Consider the following 15,949-nt stretch of genomic DNA (forward strand, 5'->3'; position numbering starts at 1 on the left):
CTAAAGGAAAAAAAAAAGATTAAAATATGTCTTGTTTCAAAAATCGAAGATTGCATTTTGCGGTCAAACATTGCAAGATAGGAAAAAAATGATTCCAAATATTGTAAAACGTGCCCGCTAAGCGGATAGACTTTTTTAGTACAAAAAAGTCCTGTTGAAATGGGATATATTTGGACTTTTTTGGTACTTTTGTCTCATTTTGGCAGGACCTTTTTTAGATATAAATCCCATTAGCACTTTTAAAAATATCGACTAAAAGAAAATAAAACAAAAGATTAGGTTTAGAATTGGTAAAATAATTAAGAAAGTAGAGGGGACTTTTCTGGTACTTTTCTCCTCAAAAAGTCCTGTTGAAAGGGGACATATTTCGATCATTTTTGGTACTTTATTCCAATTTTACTAGTAGTTGCTTTATATATGTAAATTCCATCAGCAATTGTAAAAGTTTCGAAAAAAATAAAATGAATCGTTACTAGTACTTTTGTGTACGGTACTTTTTCTTTCGGTCACCCAGAAAGGGATGTGGAGAAGTATTCAATAATTCAAACAGAAAAATGAATAAATTTCAAATGGAATACAAAAACGAAATGAAAAAGTGAAACTGGATTGAAATATGTATTTTTTATGAAATATTTAATGGGATAAAACCGGGCGTTTGACCTTGAAATACTTGTTATACTTACAAGGGACGAGACACCCTCATGTGTCACTGATTTTAATGGGACTCTAAAAGTTGTAAAGTACAGAAAAGTCAACTATATAGGAATTCTTTTCTATCTGCTAATGGTCTTTTCTTTACGAGATATTAGCAGTAAATAAATTTTCTAAATAATTGCAAAATTACAAGACTTGTGTTTATGTAAACAGTATTTTCTATGCAAAATTATTTATGAACATAGACTAAATAAATTCTAATTAAAACAAACTTACATTCAATAATACCTGTCAGTTTTATAAAGAATTATTATAAAAAATTCATAATTTAGCCATTTTTCTCTTTTAAAGCATTGTTAAAAAAAAAGTATTAATAGTTTCCTCAAGCACGCCTGAGGTGCTTTTATATTGAAAAATTGCTAATATATCTATTTGCTTATAAAAAATGTTAATAAAATAAATAAATTTTAAATGCTAAAATTAAAAGTCTGATTTAATTAACCTGAAGATCTTTCATGAGGAATTTGTTAATATTTTTTTTGGGAAAAACCGGTATTTTCATAAAGAAAAATGACTTATTTAGGTATTTGTTCAAAATAATTGATTGTAAAAACCACAGCTAATCATAAATGTTTGTTCTTTCTTACTCAAAACTATTCAGAATGGGGCCAGTATTAATTTTAGGTGGAGAAATAGTGTTTACAAAAAGAATGTTTGAAATCTTGACTGTCGTAAGAAAATATGTTTATTGGAAAATGGCATGTCTGATCATTACTGGCACTTTCTACTTGAAATTATTTCAGACTGGTAAGTTCATGAAATGAAGATGAAATGAAGCAAATTCAGCGAAAAAAATTAAAGTGTGATTATTCTAACAAATGTATTTTTTATAAATTGCTTAATTTTTTCAAACAGTGTGCCTGGCCATGATGAAAATGTTCTACTTGTTCAGTATATTAAATCGAGAAAATAAAATACGATAGTAAAAACGGATTAATGCTATGTCTGGCAATTATTAGGATTTTCTACTTAGAATCATTTCATTGAAGGGCTTGTCAAAAATGTATTTTTCTACTTATATTGGTACAGCAATGGTAAATTCAAACAATGTCTGGAACTGACTTTCTATTTCTACTAGTTTTATCCAATAAGGCTTCCACTTGATTTGATTATTTATCGTTCGCTAATCAAATTAATTTCTGATTCTAAATGTGAAATTAATTTTATAAGAAATGAATGACCATAATATAAATTGTCTACTTTTTCGTTGTGATGAAACGAACAAATAAAATAAATCTAACAAAATGTTTCTGTGCTTTTTTGGACTGGCAAAACAACAGGGAATTAAAATTCTGTATTTTCCTTAGTTTCCTTTTCTTCTATATTTGTTGTCTTAGATGACTTTTAAATGATTAGATTACAGTTCGATAATACAAATTCTTTCTAAATCTAAATGTAAAATTAAGTTAGTACAAAAAGTATTCTTATACTATTTAGTAAGTTGTTTAACCAATTTTGAATGGTTAACATATCTCTCGTAAATAAAGAAATAAATAAGCACTAAAATTGTATCATTTCCGTTTAGATGGTATCACGTTAGTTACATGGAAATAAGTCCGGTATACCAATGACTTCTCATAAATAAATGAAAGGTCGTTCATCAGAAGCTCTAGGGCCATAATAGTGTGCTGTCAATCTTTTTTATCGACAAAACGGGTAAAAGAATTTATCTGATCATTGGTTTTATCAATTAGCAGAATTAATATTTATCATTTATCAGAATAATTCGAGGTGATTGTGGCTTTGACTGATGAAAAAATTGTATTCGAACCATTTTTTGCGCAAATATAATTCCCCTGGAAGTTTCTACTTACTATAATTTTACTTACTATAATTTTCTACTCAGCTACAATGTGACAGGATATCCAGCATGTGGGAGAAGCGAGAATCTCACAGGAATTTATTGGATAATAAGAAAGGGAAGTTTAACCAGTTAAAGATTAGATTTCGCGCGTTATTAAAATGCGTTTGATAGAATTATTATTCTTATAAATTGAAGAGTGGCAGAGCATTCGAAGTTAAGGGACATGTTTCCAAAAACTTTTTTTTTGTGTAGACAATTCATAAAAAATCGAATTTTCATGGGATATGCAATAATTTTTTAAAAATGTTTTTTATTCTTTAAACCTATCAGTTTTTAGTGTATCTTGATTAGTAAAAAACTCTCAAATAGTAAAAAAATACACTTGATCCTGAGTTAGATGAATATAATTTTTGTCAAACAACTCAATATTTTAGAAATTTACTGAATTTATATTTTTATCTCCTGAATGTACAGTACCGGCGGAAATAATCTACAAGCCTATTTTTGAGCTGTTACTAAATTGACTTGATTTTTTTAATATTAAGGAGAAAATTTTTTTCAAGGAAACTGTCTTTTTTATAAAAAAGATATGGAAAAAACGTGAAATCTTGATGTTTACAAAAAATGGGAATAACTTCAGAAATAACCAACATTTTTTAAAGTTCTTGGGCTAATTTTTAAGAAAACTCTTCACAGTATTTTGGTAATTTTTTAAGACTTTTTAAGAATTTTTTTCTAGAATCTGCCCTACAGAAAATATCCTAACAATGCATGACAATACTATAAAGATTTAACTTTCAAATAAACCCAAGAACTTTGAAATTTTTTGTTATTTTCAGAGTTATTCTAGCTTCTTTTGCTGATCGTGATATTAGTTGTTGCAGATAAACTTCAGGAGTATAAATATTCTGTTTAAGATTTTAGCTAATTGTTATAATCAATTTATAAACTTATAAATTAGAAAATTTATAAAAATAATTTTTGTCATACGATGCTCAGCAGCTACGAAAAACTTGACCTTGATTGAAAATGTCTAAATATCTCATAGGAGTAGTATTTCGATTCGAAAATAATCACTATTTAACTATTACAATTACTTAAATATTTCAATAAATTAGTTTTATTTTTTTCGAAGTATTGTTTGTCTTATCCGAAAACTTTCAAATTAATTCTTAATTATAGTAAGTATCTGCAGAAAAATGTTAGTGTTAAATATTTGCATTGTCAATAATAATCTTTTCTGCTAAATCATGTTGCACCTATCTCAGTGATTATATTTTATTAAGCAAATTTAGTAACTTCTCACAATTGTGATTGGTTTTAATAATAGGTTTTGTTACCACTTATACTTATTGTTTAGATATTTTTGTGAAATAAAATATGAAATAAAAGATAAGCATAGATTTTTTCTTAATTATTGATGAATATGAATAAATTATAATAAATAGTAACATATTTGAAATGCAAGAACAGGATTAAGCAAAAATGAATTATTTTAAATTATGAAAAGTATACAGATTCCAAATTTTGTATATTCTCTCTTCACGAATTATTGTGAAAAAAATGAGATTCACTAAATGAACCAATTTTTCTTATATGATATAATACTATAGCAATAAAATATATTAAAATACTTTTTAAAAAATATTTTGCTTAAGAAAGCCAAAATTTTCTAATATTATTTAATAATATTAATTAAAAATCACTGACGAAGTTACTTTTTTATGTAGAAAAAATCCGCTTATCCAGGCGCACAATTGCTATAGAATACTGTTTATTTAAAATATTGTTAATAACGATAACAATTTCGAGATGGTGCCACACTTTCTTGATGAATTGCAACCACTGGAATAGCTGCAACATGATTGAACGAAAAAAAATAATTTTTTCCGAATGGGAAACAATATATTTGTGATTTGTTTATATTATTGTTATTAATAATACAAATATTTAATCTTAATATTTTTTTGCAACTATTCATCATAGTTTATAATTAATTTGAAAGTTTTTGGAAGAGAAAAACAATACTTCGAAAAAAATAAAATTTGTGTATTAGAATATTTATAAAAACGGTACTTGTTAATTATTGATTATTTTCCATTTGAAATACTACTCCTAAAAGATATTCAGGCGTTTTTAATCAATATAAAGTTTTTTCTGCCGTTGAAATGGTATGAAAATATTTGTTGATATAAATTATATATAATCATGGACTTAAATCTTAAACTGAATATTTATATTCCAGAAGTGTATCTGCAATAATTCTCATACATTGCGACATCTCTTAAATCTTTTCTTCTAAGCAAACAATAAATATTCGTCAAATGTCCGATCTTGATGTTCTGTTAGTTTAAATAACAAATTCCACTGAGTTTAATTTAAAAATCGGGCCTGAAGTCGTTCGGAAGGGAATAATTTTAAGCGCTTTAAAACACATAAGAAATCTTCAATAATTATAGGCTGTTGGGACAATGCTTGAACAATTTTAGTCATGGCTCGGCAAACCCTAAAGACTTTTAAAACTTTTTTGGCTTAAATTAAAAATAAGATTTCAAAGATTACGTGCGATGAATTTAAGATTTTCTGTACAAATTGTGTAGATCATAATGCAAGTTGAATTCGAGGTACAAAAGATTTCATCAGTGATTTTCAGGGTTTCGTAGGAAAAGGTAGAAACTTTTATAATGGTAAAAGGGGAAGAGAAAGTGAGAATAAATTACGGTTGGGAAATTAGGGGAGATGAGGGCAAATGAGTTGAGGGAAAATAAAACAAATGAAGTGAGAGTACGAGAAGTTAGTGGAAATGGGGAGAGGGGAAATAATGGGAGATGATGACAGAGCAAGTAGGGAAAGTAAGATGAAATTATGGAGGGGAAGGAGAGAAAATTATTAGAAATAAGGGTGAGTAGGCAAAGGGAATTAAGGGGATGAAAAGGGAATTAGAGGGAGATAAAAGTTAGCTAAGGAAGTGAGGAGAGGGAGAATTAGTGAAGGAAGAAATTGGGGAAAAAGGCGAAGGGTTACGCGAGGGGTGAAGAAGTAGTTAAATCTAGGAGGATTAGGGGAGGGCAAGTACGGGAGGGAAATGCTTAAAAGAAGTATAAAAAATTATGGAGAGGAATTACGGAAAATTATTAGAAATATGGGTATATACGGAAAGAAAATAGAGGGTATGAGAAGGGAATAAGAGGGAGGGAACAGTTAGCTAAGGATGTAAAGCGAGGGAGAATTAGTGTAGGAAGAAGTTGAGAAAGGAGGCGAAGGTTAAAGTGAGGGGAGAAGGAATACTGGTATCTAAGGAGTAGCAGGGGAAGGCAAGTGCGGGAGGGTAATTCTTAAATTTTTTTGAAGAAAATATTGATCAGTGATTGAAAAATAAAATCAACACAAAGCAAAGACATTTATTCGCTCATAATATTAAATTTAACGATCTTTTCTGTCAGATAAAGGTCCTGAGTACTCGTTGTAAACAAGGAGTTTATCTTGAAAAGGTTAAATATATTGCCCTGCAGGTGGCAAGTCAAGATAAAAGGGACCGCATAAGCACAGTTGTCATCCCTCGTAACGAGGTCGACATGTTCATGAATTCAATTTTTACGGTTAGAGAATGCCACGGATCTTGTACGATGACACTCTGCGGGGGGTCTGAGTGTTGAGGACAAACAGAACAGAAGGAAAAGTGTGGGAGGTGCGAGAGAAGGAAAAGAGAAATTTTCTAGTGCGGTTCTATTTTATCGGGGCGCGATGGTTTCCGCCTTTGTCATCGTTGAGCCATTCACTTTGAAATGCATTGTCTACCTTCATCGCGTGCAGCTCTGCTTCCGTCAACGTAACGGAAAAGTCTTCGTGCTTAACACCGCGGAAAATCGTTTCAACCCAGAAATAGAGCCAGAGTTATACACACATGGGTCACCAATGGCAAGAGATTTATATTATAAATGAGGTCTCAGATTTATCTCAGGAAATGGAATTTACCGTAAAATGGGGCTAAGCTACTTGTTTTTTTTTGTTTATTTTTTTCAGGATTTCGTAGAACCGGACAGAAATCCTTATAGTTTCAGTCAGCTGTCCGTCCGTCGTAATTTTTTTCATGGGACGAAAAGTGAGGGAAGGTGAAGTAGAGAAAGTCCCTAGTTGACTTTAGCCCGTACCCTAACCGACTTTACCACATACCTTATTTAAATTCACCCGAGAAATATTTTTCGACAGTATAATTCTTAACGGATTTTGAATTTTTTTAGAAATTACCCAAGACTTCTAGGTATAACGAGTGACTGCAAATGTTTCATTCTGATTGAATCAAAATTTCTTATTTTGCAACAAAGTTCTAACTTTTTTGTCTAACTTTGCAGCGAATCCATTTCTTTAAAGAGTTTCAAATTCATTAAAAGAGGTCATGAATCAGTATAATAAGTAACCAAAACTAATGAAAGAAAAAAAACTGTTAATCATGTTATGAGCAAACTAATTAACAAGTCATTTTTCTTGAATCGCAATAATTATCCAAGCTGATACAAAAAATTGAACTAGTGATACCGAATTTCGGGAGGACAAAACACAATTAGTTAATAATAGCTGATGTTTGCCAATTATTTAATCAATTTTTATAAAAGAAATACGCATTCTGACTTTTTTAGGTTTTATTTTTTTTTTCAGTTTCGACTAGAAATTCATTGCCAAAGATACCCTATCCGACTTTACCTCTGTCCTAGCCAACTTTACCCCGTGCTCTAGCCAACTTTACCCGATACCCTAACCGTCTTTACCCCGTACTCTGGTATGATTTACCCCGTTACTTCGCCGACTTTGTTCATTATATAACATCTATAATTTTAACACGAACATTAGGACATTAAAATATATTAAGCTCCATGGGATAAAGTGCAATTAATAATAAAAAAATAAAATTTGCTTTATTATAGTTTTGTAATACATGAGGGTATAAGTGCTGAAGTTTTACACTTAAAATTTTCCTCATTTTTAAATTTTTGTAACCACTACTATAAAAAAACTATAATGTAGCAAACAAGTTATCTCCGAAAAAAAGCAGACTAAAAAAATAGTCTCAGCATAGTGATCTTAACCCCTTCACAGTCAGGCGAAAAAGAAAATTTAGTACCAAAAATGTTTTAGACAAAGAACACTTTAGAAACCAAAATTTAATGTTGGATTTTCAAAATTCAAAATGGCGGATCCAGTGTGGCGGACATTAAATAGAAAACATGTTTAGATCGGAATAAACTTGGTCGCAGTTAGGTTTTTGGGTCGCTTAATTCAAAGCTGAAATTAGATTTACAAAATTCAACATGGCGGATCCAATATGGCCTACATAAAAAATTAAAAAATTTTGAACCTGCGTAAAATTGGTGGTAAATAGGTTTCTGTGGTCGCCGATTTCAAAGCTAATATTAGATTTCTGAAATTTAAAATGGCGGATGTAAGTATCATACATTTAATTAGAATCCGAACACTTTTAACAATTCATGCCCGCAATATTCAAGTCATCATTTTTAATTTGGAGAATTCAACATCAAATTTGAAATAAGCGACCGCCCAGCACCTAAGTATCATCAATTTCATTAATATTCGATGATTTTTAATCATTCATGTCCACCATATTGGATCCGCTATTTTGTATTTCAAACATCCTACATCAAATTTTTAATCAGCGACCATAAAATCCTAATTATTGCCAATCTTATTAAGGTCCACAATTTTTAAATAATTTAAGTCTGCCATATTGAATCCGCCATTTCGAATTTGGAAAATAAAATCAGATTTCAAATCAATGACCCCAAAAACATTTCAATAATCTTCGTCCGCCATATTGGGTCCAAAATTTTAAATTTTGAAAATCCAACATCAGATTTGAATTCAGAGACTCCAAAAACGTTAATTTACCCAAACAAAATCAAATCTGATTACTTTAAATAATTTTATTTTCATATGCCTACATATATGACTGAGTGAAGGAGTTAATATCTAAATTTTCGTCATATTTCTTGTTTTTAATATTTTTTAGGTATTGATATTAAGAAAAAAACTATAACATTGAACATTTTATTTGGTTATCTTAATTATGCATAGGATATGATAGAATAAAAGAGTATAGGATAGAATAAGATAGGATAGGATATGAAAGGATGAGATATGATTATATACGGTAAGATAGGATAGGACAGAACAGGGTAGGTCAGGATAGGATAGGACAGCTTAGGTTAGGGTAGGATACGATATGATAGGATTGGATATGAGAGGATAGGATAGGATTGGCAAGGAAAGCATGCGACAGGACAGGATAGGGCAGGATAGGGCAGGATAGGACAGGGTAGTATAGAAGAGAAGATGAGACTGAGGGACAGGATAGAATAGGGTAGGATAGGATATGATAGGAATGGATATGGCAGGATAAAATAGGATTGGAAAGGAAAGGATGGGACAGGATAGGTTAGGACAGCATAGGGTAGGATAGTATAGAAGAGAAGATGAGATTGAGGGGACCCAGGCAGAAATATTATACATAGTTTATATATAGTGTGAAGTATTATATATAATATTCATTTGTTTTATACATTTTTTATATAAAACAAATTAGTATTATATATAATACTACACACTATATATAAACTATATATGATTTTTCCGCCTGGGGAAATATATCATTTTTATCTGAACATCTTTCGTACTATGAAAAAATCACAGAAAACGTATTTATTTATAAGTTTTCTAATCATTTTTAAGCACATAAAGTTACTACAACTTATGACAACGTAAAATAATCTGTAAATTGACAATAATTTCTCTTTTGGTTTACAATAAAATAATATGACCCGTTTTCCCACAATAAGAAAAATTCCTAGAAAAGTCTTTCTGCAGGACGAAAAATATATTCTATTTATGTGAAAATTTGGATACATCTTGTTCGAGTGCTAGAATATATGGGGCATTCTAAACAACATTTGCCACAAAAAATTTTTTTCACCTAAAATATATATTTTTTTTTTGGATAACACTCAAAAATATTCTATACTTATTTTTTTCAATATGACACTCAAAGTTTACGATAAATCTTTTTAAATTTTATGTTCATAAAAAAGTACATTTTTTAAATTGCTTATACTACAATATTAAACAAAGATATGAAAATTCATACAGAGGATAAAATCTGGGCCTTTTCCTCAAATTTCAAATAAAGTATACTAAAATTCACTTTAATTGTTTATTTAATAATATAAATAAAATATTTATAAACAAATAGACTTTTTTCAATTTGGACCTGTTTTTTTAATTTTTTAATTTTTTTAGAGTGGACTAAACGGTTTTCTTGATTTGGTGAAAATTTGAGAGCGGGTAATCAAATACTTTTGAAGCAGTACATTTTTGAATAGCATCTCACCCCCGCGAAATGTACCGCAGCGCGACTCGCTCGGGCTGGCACTCGACTGCCTACGCGATAAGTAAAACACAACCATTCACTTGCAAAATCTAATATTTTTATTTCCTTCATTGAACATATTCAAAAGTTATTGCTTTTCAAAAATGCATTGCTTCAAAAGTATTTGAATATCCACTCCCAAATTTTTAAGAGATCCAGTAAAACGTTTAGTCCACTCTTTAAAATAAAAATAAATTTTTGAAAAACTGGTCCAAATCGAAAAATTTGTTTTTAAAAATATTTAATTTACATGATTAAATAAACAATTAAAGTGGATTTTAGTATACCCTTTATCAACACAAAATTTTGTTTTAAATTTTCTCGAAAACTGCGTGTCAGATTGAAATAAGAAAATATGTATTGAATATTTTTGAGTGTTAAACAAGAAAAAAAAAATTTCACGTAAAAAAAAATTTTGTGGCAAATATTATGTTGAATGCCCCATATGATTCATTAAAGAAATCTCTACAAATATTGGCAAATCAATCTTTACGAGGTTTTTACACAATCGAACCAAACTTCCAAAAACTAAGAATCTTACATGAATGCACTTTCCATTCATTATAAGAAACGAAACTGCAAGAAATGAGATTTTGAATAAAGTTTAACATTTGTGAAGAAGAAGAAAATCGCTAATCTTAAACTTTATGATTCAGTGAAAGAGACAAATTAGTAGAAAAAAAAAAGGTGTGGGTCAGCCGTCTTACCCCACACGCGCCGTTTAGCCTCATTTTACGATAGGTGTTAACTTGAAGTAAAAACTTTTTTGTTTACTTTCTAAAGGTGAACGCTTTTATAAAATCAGGGGCTTTATTTTGTTTACTTTCATGGAAGCCTTTTCTTAATGGGACATTTGCTCTTCTTTCGAATAAAAAAGTTGTGGAATTTTGTGTATCTTGTAATTAGAAAAAGTTAAAATGTGTTTATTGTAGATTTTTTTAAGGTCGCTTTTTTCCATTTCCAAGTAATTGACATATATTCACATTCTTCGTAAATCTTCATAATATAATAATATATTTTACTACGTTATAAGGTTATTTATTATAAATAAAATACTTGAAATTTTTGACACATTTTCCTGGTATTCAATGAATGTAGAATATGAATTATAAATTTTAAGCAAGAATTTGATGTATTTTTGTATTTATGCAGTTTGTAGAAAGAAAGCGCAGCAATTTTAAAGTAAAAATATAATTAACAAAAATTTTGCTATGGGAGTAAATAAAAAATGTACTATAATTTGTATTTATTTAATAAAGGCTGATTTATGGCAAAATAATTTTTAGGCTTCCAACATCACGTTTCGTTTTTCATATACAGAATTTTTCTAGATATCCAAGAGAAAACTGCGAGATTATCTATTATTTATGGTCGCTTTCGTTTCAAATATTGCCAGAGTAAAATACATACGGTTCCCTATCAATGTTTACGTTATGAGATATTTCAACATCGTCACACATTAATTTTCAAAAAGGCAGTAATTTACTTTTAATAAATTGTTATATTATTGTACAGAAAGTCACTTTAAGTTTTTGATACGAATACTATTCCTAGCATGCGAAACGATAATCTATTTATTTAAAAGTAATATTCAGTTAGATTTATATTATTGATTTTACAAAAACTTGTATGTGCTTTTTTAAACAATTTTTAATATTCAAACGAAGGCAATTTGACAGAATTATTTATTTAATCGAAATCTAGACTGTAATTGTGGTGGGTAGTTAAAAAATGTTATTTTTATCCTAATATAGGTGAATGCCATTTCATTACTTTTTTCAAAGTCATACATGTACAGTTTAATATTTAAAATTTTCGACAATCATCATTGATTGTGAGGGTAGAATAAAAATACTAAAATTAATCGAATCGCCTAAACAGAGGACAAAAATTCGTGGATTGGTATCAGAAAAAAGTAAAAAAAAAGTTTTGAAATCATTTGGTATCTTCTGTGTTCGGCTTTTAGAATTAAAAATTCAAATATATTAAAATGCAAGAAAATACTGTATGGTTAAAAAATAATGACAAATTTGTTGTATGTGCAGTATTCGCGAGTGAAAGGTACTAAAAAATTATAAATTGAAAAAATTATTTGTTATTTTCGAATTTGTTGAAAATGTGTTATGGGATTATCCTTTTGACTTTTTGGCCAATTTTAAAACTTATTGGGAATTAAACAAAATTTGTTTTTGAATTTCAAATTTTTTATAACTGTTAAATAGTAAAAAATGTTCATAAGAAAATTTACCAAAATAGTTGAATCAATAAGAATATTTTTTTGAATTTCAACTATAAAAACAAAACAGAAAATATTAAGCGATCTTTAACATTTTCATTTTTACTCTTTTCGGATGCAAACCAATAAATTTCTTTCCCTGTTCCTAAGGGATTCGAGCAATTTTAGCATTTCCACTCCATCCTATCGATTATTTAACTTCTATATTCTTCTTCATTTAGAACTTCCTAAAATATGTTTTTTTTTACTCTGGTGTATAATTTGGTTCACTCGCTTGCTGATTTACAATTTTTTAATTTTGTATAAAATATGAGACTATATACTACAAAATTTCAATCCGATTAAAGCATTTCTCTGCTGGAAAATTTACATAGGATTTGAGAAACAAAAATGAATACTTTTAAATAACCGAATACTATCAAATATGCTATCGCGAGTTTCTATTTATTTTAATACGCTTTTTTAAAATAAAAATTAAATCCTACGAAATATCAGAAATCACACATTATTATCCGCTTGAGTATGCTTGTATTGATAGAAATACAATAAAAACCTATAACATACGATATCCAAAATTGATATTTGTTTTAATACGCTTTTTGAAGGAAATCAAATTAAATATGTCAAAATTTGTGAAGGAATATTTTTCTGTTCTATCCAAAATTTCCCACCGAAACTGTATCAAATATTATTACCCATCGGACCAAATTCTATGAGTTTTAAAATCTGATACTTTTTCTATCGATTGCTTTTTATTGAAACTCTACCAAATCTAATCTGCATCCAAGATAGTGTCAAATCCTTTTTTCCAGAAGCGGGAGGAATTCTATCGAATTCTACTATCGAAAAATTTTAAACATTTTTACCAAGATATATATATTTTTAATTTGACCAAATCTTACGCGATGAAATAATTTTATTAGGTAAGTATAAGATTTCTCGACGAATACAACTTTACAGACATTTGGAGAAGCTTTGGATAGAAAAGTATAAGAGTACTCGATGGATAAAAATTGGTTAATATTTCCAAAAATGATGGATGATCGTAGTTGATACAAGGTCTGTGTGGATAATATTTGATAGAGGTATAGTAGGAATTATAAGATTTCTCTATTGTTAAAATTTGATAAAGATTTCTAAAATTTATGGAAGATAGGACTCAATATAAATTTTGCGTAAATAAGATTTGATAAAAGCATGGTGAAAATCTGTTAAATGAAAAGTATAAGATTTCTCAATGGATATAATTTAATAGATATAATCCAGATTTCAAAACATTGGATTTGATGCGATTCTCGATTCCTACAACAGTTCTTGTACCCGATAAGATTTTATTTGAATTTGATAGGATTTTTACCAAATGTACTGATAGAATTTTTTTCGTGCAATTGGTTTGATTCAATTTGATCGGATTCGTATAAAATATACTCATAGAGTTTTATTTAAGTTCTACGCCTTGATAGATTTTCATTAAATTTTCTCTAAATGTCTAGAATTAGATTCAATATTACGTTTTGGCTGGATAGAGAATCTATCAAATTCTATAATTTTCTATACTTTTTTTAAAAGGGTAAAATCGAAAAGTGGGTCATCCAATCGGCTCTCTTAAAAGCAACCAAATCGCTAAAGTAATCGTTTAATCGTTCCTTTTTTCCTGAGTGTCCTTATGAATGGAAAAAAAACAAAAATGAATGAAGAATAGCATAAAGAAACAAACAAAAGGACACAGAAGATATTTGTTAGAACCTCTGATAAAGACCTGCCACATGTCGAGGTCACTGATGACCATTCCGGGATCCACTTTCGAATAGTAACAGCTAAAATTCTGTCCAATGGTGGAGTATTGCCGGTAGAAAATACTGCAGTTCAGCATTGGAGGGTATCCACAGCCTTTTACGTTTGGGAACAGCTTTGCACCAGTGAAGTACCATTCGGAATCGTTTCCCATGAGACCTGGGAAGAGTTTTCATTAGTTGAGGGTCACGAAGACTCAATCGCACTAACCTTGGACACTAAGTACACTAAGTACTTGGACTTCAAAAATGTTCCCTTTTTCGCAACTCCTTCGTAAGTCATATTTTTAATTTTCAGCATCAAGACTAACTTCATCATACCCATTTATTCAAAACAGTTAACTTTTATTCTCTAAATCCATATTAGTATTTTTCAATGCCAGATTGAAAGCAAAAAATTATTTATATATGTTCCGCCAGGATAGGAGTTTTCTGCTTATATGAATGAAATATTTAAAATCTTGAGTTTGGCTGACCATTACTATTTTTACTTCTTCGACAACACTGATATATAAGTTTAAAAAATTTTAATGTTACTTTTTCCGATACATTTTAATTTTTTTTCCTTTTTTCTCTTAGACGAATCTGGAATTACAGCATTTTTTAATAGTAAATGAGTGTCCTGATAAGACATCCTACTTAGGTTAAATTAATATAGAAAATAATACAAAAACATTGACATCTATATTTTAATTTTAATCGAATTATAGTAGAAAATTATTTAGGCATAATTTAGTAATTGCTTGTGAGATTTATAAGTACTGTATACTAGGGTGGCCCAAAACATCACATTTGAGAAATTTTAACGGGCTTGTTGGCCAAATCGTTCTAGTAGGCAAATAAATGTATGCCTACTTTTTTATTTTCGAAAAAAAATATTTTTAGAACTCGCTCTGGCCATTTTTATATTTTATGGAGTTCAACATGTAAAATCTTTCCAATTTTTATTTCTTCGATTTTGGACAGGAAATTATAAGCCAATTTATTTGAAATTTAATATACTTGTTCATTTATCAATGAACATTGCACTTATCGCCATTTTATATCTCAGAAATATTATGCAAAAGTTTTAGGCATATAAAAAATGGCATAAAAAAATGATTGAAAGTATAATTTAAATTGAGTCAAGCGTAAGAAAAGCTTATGAAAAATGACGCATTTAAGTTGAACACCGGCTGAAGGGACTTCAGGTGGACGGCTGCAAAAAAAGTTGACCCTCGGTCGGTCCGCTCATTGTACACCGTATTTGCTGTCATCCCAAGCTGCGGTGACTGACAATGAGTTGAATGGTCGAGTAATAACAAGTTAATAAATCTATAGCTGCACTCTGGGTTAAACCTGTAGCTGGTGTAAGGATTTCTTTATTTCAAATCAGGAAACTTTGAAGCCTCAGAGCGAGTTCTAAAAATGTTTTGTTTTTAAAATAAAAAAATAAGCATACATTTATTTGCCTGCGAGAACGATTTGGCCAACAAGCCCGTTAAAATTTCTCAAATGTGATTTTTTGGGCCACCCTACTATATACAGCAAACCCATTGATACATTTTTTGATTAGGAAGATCCAAAATGGGGCAAAAATGTGCAATTTAACAATTCTATTTAGAATAGTGGTGTTACGATATTTTTCGACGATTTCGCAATCTTTAATGTTAAAAAAGAGACTGGCTTTTCATTACTTGTAATTTTTTTATACCTTATATTTGAAATTCTGAAAACTAAAACTAATGTGCTTTTTATATACTCTTGCGTGGTTAAATTAAATCGTTCAAATTATCTAATAAATGATTGTCAATATTACACATTTTTTACGTCTCAAGAAGGACTTAAAATTTCTAAGAAAAGTATGTGTTCGTTTTTTTCTATCAGAAATGAGCACTTTTAAACAACAATCATCATCAAGGTTTTGAATTTTAGGAACAATTATACGTTATGTTAACGTTTTATACCGGAAATGAGTATTTTTTACA

General features: G+C 29.3%; 1 protein-coding gene across 1 annotated transcript in view; it reads right to left on the reverse strand.

The window, feature by feature from the left end:
* LOC117168736 (cilia- and flagella-associated protein 300-like) overlaps window positions 1-14,058 on the reverse strand; it is a 69,894-nt gene extending 55,836 nt beyond the window's left edge. Inside the window, exon 1 of the mRNA XM_033354469.1 lies at window positions 13,949-14,058. Coding sequence (XP_033210360.1) covers window positions 13,949-13,978 — 30 coding nt within the window. The 5' untranslated portion in view covers window positions 13,979-14,058. The remainder of the gene's footprint in view (window positions 1-13,948) is intronic.
* Window positions 14,059-15,949: the final 1,891 nt, after the last annotated feature.

The sequence above is a fragment of the Belonocnema kinseyi genome, chromosome 3, assembly GCF_010883055.1.
Source record: "Belonocnema kinseyi isolate 2016_QV_RU_SX_M_011 chromosome 3, B_treatae_v1, whole genome shotgun sequence".
NCBI classification, from domain to species: Eukaryota; Metazoa; Arthropoda; class Insecta; order Hymenoptera; family Cynipidae; genus Belonocnema; species Belonocnema kinseyi.